This window comes from Cebus imitator, unplaced genomic scaffold (assembly GCF_001604975.1).
Source record: "Cebus imitator isolate Cc_AM_T3 unplaced genomic scaffold, Cebus_imitator-1.0 Scaffold35, whole genome shotgun sequence".
Lineage (NCBI taxonomy): Eukaryota > Metazoa > Chordata > Mammalia > Primates > Cebidae > Cebus > Cebus imitator.
The window spans coordinates 9,445,306-9,463,555 of NW_016107350.1; the positions used below are offsets into that span (position 1 = coordinate 9,445,306).

General features: G+C 41.9%; 1 protein-coding gene across 2 annotated transcripts in view; it reads right to left on the bottom strand.

Annotated features, from left to right (window-relative positions):
* The window catches only part of OTULIN (OTU deubiquitinase with linear linkage specificity), a 32,300-nt gene extending 14,380 nt beyond the window's left edge, over positions 1–17,920 (bottom strand). Inside the window, exons 1-3 of one of the 2 annotated variants that reach the window (XM_017524668.2) lie at positions 17,622–17,920; positions 6,582–6,658; positions 464–558 (exon numbers count right to left, since the gene is read on the bottom strand). In XM_017524668.2, the coding sequence (XP_017380157.1) occupies positions 464–558; positions 6,582–6,658; positions 17,622–17,773 (324 nt within the window). In that variant the 5' untranslated portion in view covers positions 17,774–17,920. Of the gene's footprint in view, positions 1–463; positions 559–6,581; positions 6,659–7,734; positions 7,754–17,621 lie in introns of those variants that run through there. The other variant, XM_017524669.2, reaches the window with a different exon arrangement.
* Between the last annotated feature and the right edge of the window lie 330 nt (positions 17,921–18,250).

The following is an 18,250-nucleotide window of genomic DNA, read 5'->3' on the forward strand; positions in this document are numbered from 1 at the left end:
TAAATGAAAGAAGTAATTCCCGATTTTCCTGTGTAGGGAGTGCAAGAAGGTTCTAGGCCCCAGGACTGGCAGGTGTGTAAGCAAACCCAATGTGCTGTGGGAAGCAGGAGTGTGGAATAGGCCTGAGGCATCCCTGAGGCTTTTATTTTACAACACCAGGCCAAAAAGGGCATTCCCAAATGGCCCCAAGAGGACAACCAATGGCTGGCCCTATCTGAATAGCAGAGTCAGATGTTTTTCAAAGAAATTAAGTTACTGAGTAACTGATGCCGATTCTATATTAATATCATGACTTAAAACAAACCCCTTATCTTTGGAGTCTATTTCCTTACCTCTAAAATTAGAACATCAATAATAAAGTCTATAGCAGTCATCTTAACTAATGTCTAAAAATATCAAATGACATATTAAACAACTTATGACAGACTATTTGAAAGACCTGAAATATGTGCATGTGTCATACCTTTTTCATACATGTTGCTTTCTGTGTATTTCCCCTCCATTCTTTTTTGCAGTAGTCCATGATATCCATTTCAGGAGCTACACTTAATCTTGGTTCTGTTAAAGAATTAAAAAAAAAAAAAAAAGCAAATAATAAATCAAAGCATAATCAGAATATTGTTTTAGTTGGGGGTTACCCTTCCTTCTTCATTTTCTTTCTTCATGCCAAAAAACCCAGAATTCAACCACTGCCTACCCCCTGGTCCAGACCACCATTACCTCATCCCTAGATAACCACAGTGGTCTCCCAATGGGTGTCCCTTGCCACCACACTCTCCAGACCATTCACCACATGGTAGCTAGCCAGGATGACACATCTAAACATGAGTCAGATGGTATCGATCACTCCTGGGCTCACAGAGCTCCAGAGGCTCCTGCCTCATGGCCTTATTCCTCATACAGTCCCCCTCTCTGCCTCTCTGGTCTCTGCTCCCACCATTCCCCACAATGACAGGGCTACAGCCTCTCAGTACCCTCCAGCATACCTGGCTTGCTCTTCCCCACACCTGCAGCACTGTTCCCTCCCTCCATGTAGGCCTCTGTTCCAGGGTCGGCAGGCACCTTGTGTTACAATATCACACACACTTTTGCTCTCTATTCCTTTTATACTACAGTATTTGGTTTTTCTTCTTAGCACTCATCAGTACCTGAAATATTTTTCTGTACCACCCCCACCCCCCACACACATACACGCCCATACAAAAATACAGTAAAACACAAGCTCCTTGAGGGCAGGGACTTTGTTTTGTTTCTCAGCTGTGTTATGTCCTCAGCATCTGGAGCTGCACTGACACACAAGTGCTCACGAATTCTTTTCTAATCAAATTAAAGATGTGACAGTTTGAACTATAAGAAAACACTTCTAAAAATGAGTAATCATTTTTATAACCATTTTACAAAGAAATAACACCTACTATAACAAAAATTACGTTTAATTATCTTGATGTATTTATGTCCTACCCTGATCCCAAAGAGCTGTAAGTAATCGATAATAAACGAGAAACTGACAGAACTCTCCATGCCTATTAATCCACGGACCTCACCTGACTCTAACAACACATCCCCCAAAATTAAAAATACAACTCACCATCAGATAAATGTTATAGTTTAAAAAAAAAAAAAAAAAAAAAGACCTTTAGATTTTCCTAGTTCAATGTATGCGATTTGGGGTTTTTGTGGTACATGCATATACACGCACGTGTGCATATAAGCATGTGTGTTTTCGGAAGAAAAGGAGGTAAATTCTTTGGCACATCTTGGCTTCCTTTTTAAATTATTGAAGGTGTAGCTGCTAGCAATGATTTTAGAATATAAATACAGAAGTACCTTATAACGTATTTACTCCTGAGCAAGTTGTACATGAAATAAATGTTTTATTTAACTAAATTCAACAATATTTACTGAGTGTCTAAAATGTACCAAATATTGAGCTAGGAGCTGGGAATACAAGATGATGAAGACAGTATTCTATCCTCAAGGGCCTTATGGATTACTGAAGAAAAGACAACAAGCACTTATAAACCACGGTGTGATAGGTACTAGGATGATTAGGAGCACAAAATTCTCCTTGCAGGTTAGGTAAATTTTTTTTTTTAATTTTTTTTTAGGTAAACTCTTAAGGACTGCCAATTTTTCAAAATCTCATTGTGCATCTTTTTATAAAGAAAAGTAACCTTTTACATAAAACAGAAAACAATACATATACAGATAATAGACATATTTATTTGTGGCATACACTGGGATTACTTAAAAGTGAAGCAGGCTCCTGAGGTATAATATATAGAGACAACGAAGACCAATGCTGCACAGCCAATCCTTAAAGAACCTTCTTTTTTTTTTTTTAATTCAAGAAATACTTTTTGCATGTCTACGTGGTGGATGGATGCATTCTCATGTATCTGTCTTTCCATTCACCTGCCCAAAAGGGAAGAAATGCAAACATCCAGAGTCAGGACACCTATTGGTCCACCTTTTTCCTCCAGGTAGGGTTATGGGCCTGAACAGAAAGCACATGTCCAGCTCAGAAAGGGCCTCCTGGAAAGGAAATCTACATTCCTGCTCTCCTCCCTGCCGTACTCATTCCTTTGCATATCAAGATAAGACCTGGCAACCTGAACAGGGTGGAGCAAGCCCAGCACCTCAGGACTGAGGAGAGGAAGCATAAGGCCTCACAGGCCAAGAGACCAAGCCACAGGCCATAGTCAAGTGCTAAATCAGAGGCCTATGTGGGGCCGTGAGGGTTGGGAAAATGGGTACCAGCACAGCTGGCAGCATCAAATACCTGAATTCTCATTCTGCTGTGGTCCTCTGTAAGGAGGACTCCAATGGCTACTACATGCCAGGTACCAGGCTAGGAGCTGGAGATGAAGGACAAGGCTGTACCTGACCTCAAGCAGTTTACGGAGTTAAACAGCACCTTTCTTTAGTTGCAAACTACATAGACTCTGCCATTTTCAAAAAAGGACATTTCGAATGTCAAGAAAATAAAAAATAGAAAAATAAGGAAGTTGAAAACCAGAAGAGTGGTAAAGCCAGGAGTTGAAATAACCAAGAGGTTTGTTCTTTAGCCACCACATGGGTGACAAAGACAAGAATCAGACCTCCAGAAGATGGGAAGTTAAAACTGAAACCCCTCCGGAAAGCAGGGACTCTCAGAGGGTAGAATAAGACAGGAATCTCAATCTTTGTCTGTAATGGGCCAGATAGGAAATAAGGCTTTGAGGGCCATAAGGTTTCTGTCACAGCTACTCAACTTTACCACGCATGAAAGCCACCACAGACCATACGTAATCCCAGCACTTTGGGAGGCTGAAGCAGGCAGATCACGAGGTCAGAAGTTAGAGACCAGCCTGACCAACATAGTGAAATCCCATCTCTACTAAAAATACAAAAATTAGCTGGGCGTGATGGCGTGTGCCTGTAATCCCAGCTGCTCAGGAGGCTGAGATAGGAGAATCACTTGAACCCAGGAAGTGGAAGTTGCAGTGAGCCGAGATCATGCCACTGCACTCCAGCCCAACAACAGAGCAAGACTCTGTCTCAAAAAAAAAAAAAAAAGAGAAAGAAAGAAAGAAAAAACTTTATTTATAAAACCAGGTGGTAAGTCAGATTTGGCCTTGAAGCCATAATTTGCAGACTCCCAGGTACGGTGGAAAAAATCTTATCACTAACAGAGAGGGTAAGAAAACTTTCTGCTCAGTCTGGGCTCTGCTTCAGGGGAGAGGGTAGTGAACATTATTTCAGGAAGGACATTGAACCCAGAAGGTCTGAGATGCAAGGAATGCAAGGGGGTCCATTTCACTCTCAGACTAAAGCTAGGAGTTGCAAGACCCACTATAAAGCTTGATCACCTATGTGGGGTACAATGCCAAACAGAAGAGAATCACAACAGAAAGCCTATAGGATGGAGGACTGTCACCAGGTTAACAAACACCAGCTAAACACACACATTCTTCTTAGGAATCTGACTAATGAGGACACTGCACTCTACATGAAATTTTGAGCAACGACAGCAATAGAGACTGAGCAGTCTCTGAAGTTTTATGGAAGATTGTAACAGTGCAACTCCAGAACACACCACTACTAAGAGTATCTCCTGTGGCTACCACAGTAAAGTGTTCACCAATTCCTTGAGAACGGCTCAAAAAGTATTATAAAAACCACACTGTGTATCATTTGTTCCTAATCACACATGGCAATGCTTTTGTTCGCCATAAACAGAAGCTAGTTCTCAAAAGCAGAACACAGACAAGGGTCTTCTAAGGTTCATGGAAAATTAGTTTTATGAAAAAGCTATGGATGGATTTCAATTTTTTTTGGTATCATGATAAACTCAAATTAACTTTTTATAACATGTATGAACAGGATCTAGTCTAAAGCACTGAGAAAGATAAGACATCAGTTTGAAAAGAGCCCCTGTTAGAGCAAATGAGTTCTGCTAAAATTAAAGCAAGAAAAAACATCAAATTTATGGTGAGGTATGGGCAAAAGAATGGTGAAATCACTTATGATTTATAAACAGTTTATAAGGACAATGCCCCAAAGAAATCAGCAGCTTACAAATGGATAACTCGTTTTCGTAAGGGACATAACGATGCTGAGGATGAAATCTGCAGTGTCAGACCATCCTTATCAATTCAGGAGGAAAATATTAATCTTGCTTGTGTCCTAACTGAAGGGAACCAACAATTAACAGCAGAAACAATAGCCAACATCATAGACATCTCAACTGGTTCAGCTTACATAATTCTCACCAAAAAATTACCGTTGAGCAAACTTTCCACTCCATAGGTGCCAAAACCACCATTTCCAGATTAGCTGCTGACAGAAGCAAAGTTTTCAAAGGAAATTTTAAACAAGTGGGATCAAGACCCTGAAGCATTTCTTCAAAGAATTGTAATGGGAGATGAAACCTGGCTTCACCAGTACGATCCTGAAGACAAAGCACAACCCAAGCCATGGCCACCAAGAGGTGGAAGGGATCCAGTCAAAACAGAAGCAGACTGGTCAAGAGCAAAGGTCAGGGCAACAGTTTTTTGGGATGTTGAAGTATTTTGTTTGTTGACTTTCTAAAGGGCCAAAGGACAATTAACATCTGCTTATTCTGAGAGTGTTTTGAGAAAGCAAAAGCTTTAGCAGAAAAATGCCAGAGAAAGCTTCACCAAGAGTCCTCCTCCATCACAACAATGCTCCTACTCCTTCCTCTCAAACAAGGGCAAGAGTTTTGATGAGAAATCATTAGGCATCCACTTTACAGTCCTGATTTGGCTCCTTCTGACTTCCTTTGGTTTCCTAATCTTAAGAAGCCTTTAAAAAAGGACACACATTTTTCTTCAGCTTGTAATGTAAAAAAGATGCTGCATTCACATCATTAAATTCCCAGGCCTGTCAGTTCTTTAGGGATTTCAACAAATGGCTGGTATCATCATTTAAAAGTGGCTTGAAACTGATGGAGCTTATGTTGAGATATAGTTTATATATATATATAAACTTCATATATATATATATATATATTTTTTTTTTTTTTTTTTTTGAGACAGAGTCTCGCTGTTACACAGGGTGGAGTGCAGCAGTGCGATCATGGCTCACTACAGCCTCAAACTCCCAGGCTGAAGTGGTTCCCCCACCACAGCCTCCTGAGTAGCTGGCACCATAAGCATGCACCACCACGCCTGACTAATTTTTGTATTTTTTGTAGAAACAGGGTCTCCTTGTTTGCCCAGGCTGGCTCAAACTCCTGGACTCAAGCAATCCACCCACCTCCGCCTCCCCAAGTGCTGGGATTACAGGTATGATCTACCACACCCAGCCTTCTATTTTTTAATTCCATTTTTCCATAACCTTTTTTATAGTCTTCTTATACATTAGTCACATAATGAGAGAGAAAATGCCACTTGTGATTATTCATGGCGTATCCCAAAATCAGAGTATCTCTATGCAGCTCCTGCATGAGGGCAGTCAGGGAACTAAGGATGGACATCACATGCAACCTTGCCAGCCAAGTCTCCATGGACCAGCGGAGGGGGCCAGGAGTAACACCTCACTCCAGCAGCAATGGGTCCTAGTAGGGGTAAGATCAGGCAAGACAAGAAAAACACAGACATGAAATCACAAAACAATGAGACTCTGTGCTACTGATCCCATCATTGTCTTTCTTATTAATCACATTCATATGGCTATCTGCATACAAAGATGCGCACAGCCAGTTTCTCAGTGAAGTCTTTCCATTTGAAATGAAAAACGCACTTCAAATCTGAACTCTCCCTCTAAGAATATAAGGAAATCAAGAACAGAGAGAGGATGCTGTCAAGAGATTAAACAAAATAATCCTCATAGGTGCGAAAAATGATATGAATGTAAAGAATGCAGAGGGAATGCTTGCATTAAAATTTAAAAACCTCAGGTAACAACAGTCTGTAAACATACCTCACCAAAACAAATAATCAATATTGATAAGACCATATACGTAAGAATATTTCCTAAGAAGTACATATTAATATTTTACGAAAATGGATATACTGATTTAGCTGCATTTTCTGCTATAAATAAGAATTCTATAAATAAAACAATTCCAAACATACCTGATGCCCCTCTTTCATGTATAAGCAATTCTTTCTCCTTTTCTATTTCATCTGCAGCACGGTACATGTCCTCCTCACTGAAATCACACCAAAGCAGACATTTTCAAACACTTGTTGCACTGACATTTTCCGTCCTATTACACAGCTGCTTACAAAATGCATAATACACTAAGGATTTAACTTTTTTCACTTTACATGATGATAATCTGATATAATATGGGTCTTCTGTGTTAAGGATAATGATGCGTATGTTTCTATCACACCACTTTCTTCTACTTCAGAATTTCTTACTTTAAATAAGACAAGTTACATCACTTCATTTGCTACATGGTTCTGAGGTCATTTTATTTGTAATGCCTATTAATGCTTCAACTATGTATCTAGACATCATAACATGCATTTTATTAGTGAAGCTCCTGAACTGATTCTGTCAAGTTCCAAAAACGGAGATAGCGCTGGCAAAAGTATTTATATAGGAATGCAGGCCCATTGCTGACCTTTGTAACATGTCACAAGCAAACCCAACAATAGCTACCTTAAAAACAAGAAGAGACTATCAATTACAAATTGCCAGAGCTGAAAAACCTCCTCAAATTCCTCCTGCTTCCTGACCCCACATTCAACCAGCCGCTCATGCCGCTGTGGCATATATTCCCACTGTCCCACTACTACTGACTTCTTACTCAGAATTTCCTTAAGAGTCTCTAGTGCTTTAGTTAACTAACAAGAGCCCACTAACTACTACAAAGGGAAAAAATCCACTAGATGCTAGGCAATGATGAAGAATGGGGCTTCTGGTTTGAAGACATCTCCTTTCTCCCTCAAGATTCATCCCAAAATGACAATAAAGGGAAATAGAAATACCAACTCTCTCTTTCATGAAACCGGAAGACAGGTGAAAGTCTGAAGAGGTGGAAAGCAGATGAAATGATAAATGACATGGGACAGGGAAGCCAAGGCTGGTGGATGGGCATCGGTGGAAGGCAAGCCAGCAAATCTGGCAGAACACCAAAAAGGCTCAGGAATTGGAGGCACCAAGTCTTTCAGGGAGCATGAGTAACACACTGAGCAGAAAACAAGGTGAACTGCTGATGTTCACATAAGCAATGATCAGATCCCCGATTCCCCATACTTCTGCCTCATGAGAGCAAACCCAATCCTTACACAAGGCTATAGACTCAATGAAACACAGGAAGGAGGAGGTGCCAGGCTAAAAACAAAAAAAGAAATTCAGTGAATGACTGAGATACCCCTACCCCCAATTCCCTCATCACCCTAGCACCTGGTACATGGCCTAGTATAGTTGAGGGAAAGAGGAAGGGATCAGAGGGCAAGAGACAGATGAAGAAGAGGTACTGTGAGCGGCAGACTGTGGAAGGGAGTCTCACACGTCCCCATTAAAACCTTTCAGTGGTGCCCAAACGCTCAGAAAACTAACATCAAAATTATGACCTTACCCACCATTCTAGCCTGTATCCCATTATTTCCCTATGCCCTATTCACACTCAGTCCAAATGCCCGACCAGCACTATCATGCGCCTGTACATCTCTGATTCGCTCAGATGTTCCCTCTTCCTGAATGGCCCACAATTCCTGACCTGCCCACTGCCTAACATGTCACAATGCACGCCATTTGGGTAAGCCCCTACAGAGTGCAATGGTTAGAATGGGGACCCAGGAAATCGACTGCCAGGGTTTATTTAACTAGTCCTCATTCCAGTCCTTATTAGCTGTATGACTAGAGTAACTACACCTCTCGGCATCTAGATTTAACCACGTGTCAAAATGGCAGTTGTCCTTTACTCACCTCCAAGGGCTACTGTAAGAAACAGATACATAGAAAATAATTAGCACTCAAAATTAAGTTAGCTGTTCTTATTAATTCTCATTTTATGCCCACTGGTGCAAAGTATTAATGAACAAACTGACTAATGATCATTTTTTTATTTGTTTCTCTATAAATATGTAACTGTGTGTATTTTAAAAGTATGGGGATGAGGGAACAAGTATCAGGAAAAGGTACTTTCCATGTGCTCTTGCTTCCAGTGAGATTTCAAGTAAAAAGTGTGATGTCACCCTTAGAGCTCATGCCAGAGTTAAAAACAAACAGAAACCTGATTCATGGGGACCATACATCAAAGGCCTAAAATAAAAAGTGACCAAATATGTTCATTCTTCTCTTAATAATTTAACAACATCTTCCAGTCTCCTTCCTGGCTTTATAAGAGACAAACAGACAAATTCTAATCCTGTAAAACAGTCATTTAAGAAAATTACTTTCATGGTATCATTATCGGAAGCATACCTTTGGGCAAGCCACTTGCCCAACCTTGGCCTCGGTTTTCTCATCTTCAAAATGAGAAGACAGGAAGAGGCCATATAAGCTACATGGTTCCTCTTCCAGTTCTTTAGTCTATGAATATATTTGTCATGAAAATTGCACTTTGAGTGAAAGTGGCTATACTGCATGCACATTTGGCTCCATTTTTGTTTTCTTCCTTTTTAATCTACAAAATAACCAAAATCCAAAACCAATACCCGGAGGAGGTTCTCTAAACAAGAGACTCTCCATCCCACAAATATAAATTCCTATGAAGGCCAAACAGGAAAGGAAAGAAAGAAACAACAGAACTAAATACAAAGGGAAGGTGAATGGGAAATTGCTGGAAATAAAAAGCAGTGATTTAGGATATATGAAAAAAGTAAAGCAGAAACAGAAGAATAAGAGAACCAGCGTATATTCAAATTGCTTTAAAAACAACTGGATTTCACTCAGATCCTGTGCATGAACATTTGCTAACTTCATGGCCACCAAGGACATACATAAAATGTAATATCACCTTTACTAAAGGCCACCATTAAAATAAAAATAATCCTGCTTGAAGCCAGGAGTTCAATAACAGCCTGGGCAAGAAAGCAAGAACCCACCTCTACAAAAACAAAAAAAAATCCATTGGGTGTGCTGGCACTCACCTGTAATCCCCCCTACAGAGGAGACTGAGGAGAGAAGATCACTTAAGCCTAGGAGTTGGAGGCTGCAGTGAGCTATGATCACACCACTGCACTCCAGCCCAGGTGACAGAGACCCGGTCACTAAAAAAAAATAATTAATTAATTAATTAAATTTTAAAAAGTAATCCCGAAGAGTAAGTTTTAGGTTTGGGCAATGAACCTCAATCAATATATTCAGGAAGGAGGACATTTCGCAGCCAGAATGAAATAGTTACCCATTTAATAAAAAGATAAGCAAAAAGAAAGAAAGAAAGAAGAAAGAAAGAAAGAAACAAACAGAGCAAAAAAATAAAAATAAAATGTTATTTTAAAAATGCTTCACTCTTTCCTTTTTATTGCTGAATAAACTTTCATCAAATAGAAAAAAAAAATGCTTCACTCAATAAACTTTTGCTTTAAGTATTAAAATAATAAAGCTGAAAATAATGACAAAATGAAATTATACTAAAACCTGGGCATCTGAAACAGGTAGAGAGTTTAAGTTTTTGTTATGGGATGGGAAGATAATAAAACAATGACAGGAACAGGGATTCGGTAACCTTTTGTGTGTCAAGTTGGGGTGGCAGTGGGGAGGTAACCACTCTGACACAGAAGAAACCAATGAAGCTCAACGACTCAGATGATCACCAGAGCAAAAAAAAAAACAAAAAAAAATTTCTTTTCTATGTTAAAGAAAAGTTAAGCCAAAGTCTAAATGACTTGATTTCCTGGCAGTCATACTCAATTCCACAGTTAAAATTTGTTAAAGGATATAAATAAAGGGTAAAATTACAGTTGGATAGAAGGAGTAAGTTCTAGTGTTCTATACCATTGTAGGATGACTATAGCTAATCATCTACTATATAAATTCAAACAGCTAAGAGAAAGATACTAAACGTTCCCAAAAACAAAGAAATGATAAACATTTGAGATGATGGACATGCTAATTACCCTGATCCGATCACTATAGTTATGTATAACAAAACATCATTATGTGCCCCATAAATACGTATAATTTAAAAATAATTCAATTAAAAAATTATGTATATGTTTCTTGAGACAGGATCTCACTCTGTTGCCCAGACTAGAATGCGACCATACAACCACAGCTCACTGCAACCTCGACCTCCTAGGCTCAAGCAGTCCTCCCACCTCAGCCTCAAGTAGCTGGGACCACAGGTATGCACCACCACATCAAGCTAATTTTTTAAATTTTGTATAAATTCAGGGTCTCACTATGTTGCCCAAGATGGTCTTAAAGTCCTGAGCTCAAGAGATCCTCCCGCCTTGGTTTCCCAAAGAGCTGGGATTATAGGTATGAGCCATCACGCCCAGCCTAAATTTTAAAACCAAATGCTAACAATTCCTAATTAGAAAATTCTTAGTTTTGCAACATGGTATTATTTTAAACTGTATACGTATATTTTCAAGGTCCTATTAAACAATATTTACCTATTTTCTTTTTGTGTGTGTGGTGGAGTTTCGCTGTTGTCACCCAGGCTGGAGTGCAATGGCGCGCTGTCGGCTCACTGCAACCTCAGCCTCCCAGGTTCAAGCGATTCTCCTGCCTCAGCCTCCCAAGTAACTGGGATTACAGGTGTGTACCACCATGTCCAGCTAATTTTTATATTTTTAGTAGAGACTGGTTTTCACTACATTGGCCAGGCTGGTCTCAAACTCCTAATCTCAGGTGATCCACCTGCCTTGGCCTCCCAAAGTGCTGGGATTATAGGCATGAGCCACCATGCTTGGCCTGTTTTGTCTTAACCTGGAGATAAAATATTTTATTTTTGATATTAAGGCAATTTATCCAACTGAGTAAGCTATATGTTGCATACTAAATTATAACTGGAACCACCTGCTCTGTTCAAACATCTGCATACCAACCAATTTTTGAAAACATTTTAAACATGCTTACTATACAGACACAAAATTATACTATTCCCAAGAATAAAGGCCACGAGTTAAAAAAAAAAAAAAAGAGCTCAGTAAAGCAGAAGACATTTCTCTGAAGTCAATTTTTCAATTTCTGATTCAAGTAAACATGTAATAGAAAAAAAAAACAATTCTAATATATACACAAAGCTAACACAACAGAATTTTAATCACTTGCCATTATGAACCTTTTAAAAATTGTTCCCCTTGGTTGTCTAAAAGAATTAAGTATGGCTTTTTTAATTCAGCTCTCTGGACTTGAACCCTGCAGTTCATACTTTACTTAACCTGTCCTATGAGACTAAAGGCAACACTAAGGCAGTGTTGGTGAGGCAGTGTCAACCAATGTGACACTAACACACCTTCCCACACCAGCACAGGAAAAGCAAAGACCACTCAACCCAGCCATTCTCCACCACTTGTGGTTCAGAGATGGGTGAACAACTCATCAAATACAGGAAAGTACCGGCACCCAGGCCAAAATTCCAACCTCTTCTGCAAGTGGATTTTCCATGACTGGCTCATGCTACTCCATGTGACTTCCAGAGGTAACTGGGGTCAGTGAGCCACTCTCAATAAGGTTTGATTCTTAGCGATATCCCAGCTCTGGAACCCAAAGCAGGCTCTTCATCAGGTTGGGAGAAAGTGGACTTTAACCCTACTCCAAACTGTAGCAGCATGTAGGGGTGGGGTGGGGCAGAAAATACATCCACAAGAACAACAATGTACCACTTTTTTTGTTCACAGTCCCTTTGAGAATTCAGATTTCATCAGAACCTAAGCCCAGAAACATACATAAAATTGCTTTCAATTTCAGAGGGGCTCACCAACAGTACGCCTCCACAAATTCAAATCCTGTCTCATGCTCAGAGAAGGGCCATGGAGTAGTCTCTTCTCAATTCCCTAAGAAATTCTGGCCTCGCCACCAACCATGTCCCAGGACCAGATACAGCAGGAGTCAAGTGTTGGGGGTGGAGTAAGCAGGGGATACAGCACAGGAGATCGGCAGAGGGAGCTTAAAGAATGTCAACTAATCTGGTCTGTCGTAAGATTTCCTCAAATGTGACCCTAAGTTATGTTTTGAGCCATCCTTAGTGCTTGCCCAGGAGATGTGAGCCAACCACATCTCTCAAATGCGCTGATTAGCGGATGGGAAAAAGGAAGAAAGGAAGGGAGGGAGGGAGGGAGAAAAGAAGGGAGGAAAAGAATAACTGCAATTACAAAGGAGTTTATCATTGGGTGCTGTGGCTCACAGACCTATAATCCTAGCACTTTGGGAGGCTGAGGCAAGAGGATTGTTTGAGCCCAAGAGTTCGAGACTAGGCTGAGCAACAAGTAAGACTCTGTCTCCACAAAAAGTTTAAAAAAAAAAAAAAAAAAGCTGGGTATGGTGGCATGCACCTGTTGCCCCACCTACTTAGGAGGCTGAGGTGGGAGGATCCCTTGAGCCCAAAAAGTTGAGGCTATAGTGAGCCATGATTGTGCCACTGCACTCCAGACTGGGCAACAGAGAGAGACCCTGTCTCAAACAAACAAACAAAAACAAAGTAGCTTATCCATGTGGTTTATATGTTTCTCTTCCTTCACTTCTCTCCCTTGTGAAATGTGATGAGCTTAGTGGAAAGGAATCAGAGTAACCTACTGTGTTGCCTAGGAAATAAGCCATCTCTTTCTCTACCCATCACCACAGCCTTCAGAATTACACCCTGAATGTCTAATTCAGCTGCAGAAGTTGGGTTATGATTTGTATTTGTAATTACTGCCCATTGAATGTATTAAAAATGACTCTGTAGGATATCTCAAAACTTCTACAGTCTTACGGTGTTCACACTTCTAAGTGCAAACATTTTAAATGATTCCTCTGCACAGCAGACCCAACTATCTGGGTGGAAAGAAAGGCCTTGACTCCAATGACAAAAAAAAAAAAAAAGACTAAAAATGGACATTACACTATTTAAATTGATACTCAACTATTAAGCTGTATATATCATCATGCAAGAATAGACATAAATACCTTATATTGCAAACTTTATGTTTATATGATACCCATAGCACAGTTTGTCTAGCCCATGAAGATACCATAGAGAAATAGCCCACTATTCAGATACTGCCGAATCAGAAAGATGGAAAAAGGCTAAAAAGTCCAAAATTTAAGACATGATGCTCAAAAGGTGACATCTTAAATTCACCTCTCTTATTCTGCCCCATCTTATGAGAGGTAAAAGAGAATGAGATAATCAAACACAAAAAAAATGAGAAAACAAAATTAAGCTGCTTAAAAAAAACCACACACACAAACTAGAACATCTATTGGTAGGCAAACTTGGGAAGCAAACCAAGGGAAAAAAAAAAAAAGTGAAGCTGGCTGTCACTATAAACCATGTATCTCTGCCTGGTTTTGCTGAGGAAGCCCAGAAGAGATAGGGGAGGTTCCCACTGATGCATCAGGGTCTCTCTAGCCAAGCTACACTTAACAAATCTGCAAATGTGTAAAATGACAAACCTAGGCTAGATTTTTTGCATTCCTTTCAGCTCTGAGTCTATATAGTTCCACTAGCAGCAGACAGAAGAGGCACCTGTGCCACAAAAACTTTCCAAGAAAGAGCACTTCTTCCTACCATTGTCTGTTTTCATAGGTGTTCAGACTGAGAATCACATCCACCAGAAAACTTGCCAAGTAACTACATATACTTTGGAGAACACAGTCTGGCTTCAAAGTTTCTGCCCTGCTCAGGGGGCATGAAACAGCTGGGGTTGAGGTGCAACATGGGACAGGGCATCAAATTAAGGTGTACATGATTCTAATCACCAGGGTAGGAGGACGGCAAAGCAGCAATTAGGAACCAGCATGGGCCCATGGAGCAGGAGTTGGGGACAAGAGACCCCCTATTTAACCTTCTGCAGAGTCTGAGGTAAGTCTCTGATATGATTTGGGTACTTCTCCCCACCTCCTACTCCACCAATCTCATGCTGAAATGTAATCTCCAGGGTTGGAGGTGAGCCTAGTGGGAGGTGATTGGATTATGGGGGTAGATCCCTCATGAATGGCTTAACACCACGCTCTTGGTGATGAGTGTGTTCTTAGTTCACGCAAGATTTGGTTGCTTAAAAGTCTGTGGCACCTCACCCCCACCTCAATCCCTCTCTCGCCATGTGATCACCTGGTCCTGGTTGGCTTTCTTCCATGAGTAAAAGCTCTCTGAGGCCTCACCAGAAGCCAAGCAGATACATACACGCACCAAGCTTCCTGTACATCCTGCAGGGCCATGAGGGAATTAAATCTCTTTTCTTTATAAATTACCCAGCCTCAGGTATTTCTTTATGGCAGTGCAAAAGCAGTGTAATACAAAAAATTGGTACCGAGGGGTCAAACACTGCTATAAAGATACCTGAAATGTGGAAACAGCTTTGGAACTGGGTAGTGGGAAGAGGTTGGAAGAGTCTGGAGGGCTCAGAAGACAGGTAATCAAGGGAAAGTTTGCAATGTCTTAGAAACTGGTTAAATGGTTGTGACCAAAATGCTGATAGAAATATGGACAGTGAGTCAGGCACAGTGGCTTACACCTGAAATCCTAGCACTTTGGGACGCTGAGGCAGGCAGATCACTTGAGGTCAGGAGTTCGAAATCAGCCTGGCCAACATGGTGAAACTCTGTCTCTACTAAAACAAAAACAAAAACTAGCCAAACATGGTGGTAGATGCCTGTAATCCCAGCTACGCGGGAAGATGTGGCAGGAGAATCACTTGAACCTGGGAGGCAGAGGTTGCAGTGAGCCAAGATTGTGCCACTGCACTCCAGCCTGGGTGATAGAGCGAGACTCCATCTCAATAAAAAACAATAATAATAAAGTAAAATAAATAAAAAGAAATATGAACACTAAGGCCAGGCTGATCAGGCCTCCAATAGAAATGAGGAAGTTATTAGGAACTGGAGTAAAGGTCGCCCGTTATGTCCTAGCAAATAATTTACCTGCACTGTGTCCATATCCCAGGAATTTGTGGAATTAAATAACCTGTCTGTGATTTCACAAGCTGACAGGTGGAAGGAGCTGAGTCTTGGATGAGACTTAGGACTTTGGACTTGATGCTAGAATGAGTGAAGACTTTGAGGAATGGTTGGAAAGAGATTATTATATTTCCTAATGTGAGAAAGACATGAAATTTGGGGGGGCCAGGAACAGAATGATGTAGTCTGGATATCTCTGTCCCCTCCAAATCTCACGTTAAAATATAAACACAGGGATTGTAGGTGGGGTGTGGTGGGAGGTATCTGGATTCCTCATGAATGCTTAGTGCCATGTCCATGGTGACAGGTGAGTGCTGACTCCAAGTTCACACCAGATCTGGTTGTTTCAAACTTTGTGGCACCCCTACCTCTTGGTCCTTCTCTGGCCATGTGATTGTCTGTCCCACTTGACTTTCTGCCATGAGTTAAAGCTTCCTGAGGCTTCACCAGAAGCCAAGCAGATACTGGCACCAAGCTTCATATAAAGCCTACAGAACCATGAGCTGATTAAGCCCCTTTCCTTTATAAATTACCCAGCCTCAAGTACTTGTTTATAGCAACACAAAAATGGCCTAATACAAACTCTAACCCAGAGAGCAAACTGGCTGCCACAGGGCACATCAACTCACGCATGGGTGTGTACAGTGGTTTCATTTAANTTCTCAGTGCATATAAAAGTTATGCTCACACTATACCATTAAGTGTATGATAATTTGCATTATGTTTAAAAAAAAAAAGTACAGACCTGAACTTAAAATTACTGCTAAAAAATGCTGACATAGAGATACGAAGTAACCACATGCTGTTGGAAAAATGGCACCAATGACTTGCTCGACACAGAGTTGCCCCAAGGTTTCAATTAAAAAAAAAAAAATGAAAAATCTGAAATGTGCCATTAATCAAAGCACCATAAAATGAAGTATGCTTATACTTATATATCATATCTTCATTAAAAAAAAAAAAAAAAAAAAAAAGTGCCACTATTTAAAAAGCAGCGTATTTCATGCAAAACCCCAAATAGCTGGATTCTTTAAATATGGAAGATGCAGCAACTACAGGCTTGAGCTTAGGGGACCCTGCCTCCCAATAGAGAGACAATCTCTCCAGGTTCTGGCCAACTTCACTAACTTACTTCGGGGGCAGGAGTTTGAGATCACCAACTCTATCTTATTTTCCAGTGACCATTAACCCATTAAGTGTGAATACCATCATCCCAAGGGGATTCTCAACAAATGAGAATGTCTAAGTACTATGCAAATGTGTTATTATAACACAATATCTACCTAACAGGCCTGCAAAGGACCCCTTTTCAGGATTTTTTTTTTTCCTAGTTCTAGCGGTGCTTTTTGCATTTAAACACATCTTAAATTTAAATTTCCAGCCAATTAAAATATCTGTCAAACTAGTTGAGTGCTTTCATTATTTCTTAAATTACAAGAGCATTTACAGGTGCCTAGAACTTGAAAGTGTAGAAAAGTTTCACTGAGTTTCTATTCTGCTTCCACGTGTACCCCCGACTCTTGTAGAAACTATGAGTTCTTCCCAAACCGTCTTCTTCACAGTACAGTAAGGAATTGATCTAACCAGCACTGACTTTCCTTTTTAAGAGGAAAAGGGGGAAGGGATACTAGTCAGGCCGTTAAAGGGTCAAAGAGAATGGGTCAGACTCGGTCCAAAGTCTGTCCAACAGGTGGGAGGTCGCCTCCAAGAACATGTCGCGCGGCTCCGTTCTCCCGCGGCTGCGGCAGGGCGACCTCACTTCCTCCCTGTGCGAAGCTGGAGGAAAGATCTAGTGGGAGTTAGTAATAAAACACATCGCTTCTCAGGTTTGCTTCCCAAGTTTCTGAACTTTGTTTAACTTTACAGACATGCAGATATCAAAAATGAGACGGGAGGGGAGGCACTGTGTGATCAGAATTGTGAAGGGCTCTGGGGAAAAAATCTGCACTCAGACACTGGGCAAAACTGTCCAGCAATTCCTCCTTGTCGCCGACGGCCTCACTCAGAATTGAGGACGCCCAGGGACCCTCCGTGACGACTCCCCACCCCAGCCCGGCTTCCGGAGGGGACCAAGCCCGCCGCCCCCAACCCGCGCCCGGTGCACTCACTGCTCGGCCGGGAACCGCATCTCGGACTGCGGCTGCCCGCCGGCCGCCGCCTTCCCGCACTCCTGCGTGGCGGCCTCAGCCTCCCGCGCCGGTGTCTCGGCACAGCTCGTGCCCGGCCAGGCTACGGGCTGAGGCATGGTCCCCCGACTCATGCGGCCGCTTGGGGCCTAAGGGGTTCAGCCCGCTCGGAACGATCCCGAGACCCTCCCGTCGGGGTGCCAGGCTGTGGGCGCAGCCTCTCTGCTGCCCGGGCGGCTTCCGAGGGTCCCCAAAGCGCTTCCGCGCGCGTCACCGCGGCCCGCCCCGCGGCCTCTGACCTGGCGCGTGGAGGTGCGGCCGGAGGGAGGCCAGGACGCGGCGCATGCGCATGCGCGTGCGCGGGCTGCGCTGCCGGGGCGGAGAGGTGGACCGCGCGTTGAGGCTGCTGCGCATGCTCTGTTCCCGGGCGCTGCTGGCTTGCTTCCCTGGTCAGCTGTGTGGGGAGAGGCGGAGGGCTTTCGAGTTGGAAACAATAATACCAGCGGCGAGGAGCGTCCTGGGTGAGGAGGAGGAAGGCTGGTCTTAGGTGTGAAGGACGTTGATCCGTTCCGGCGCCTTGCGATGTCACTCTCGGCTTCCGAGCGTCGCCC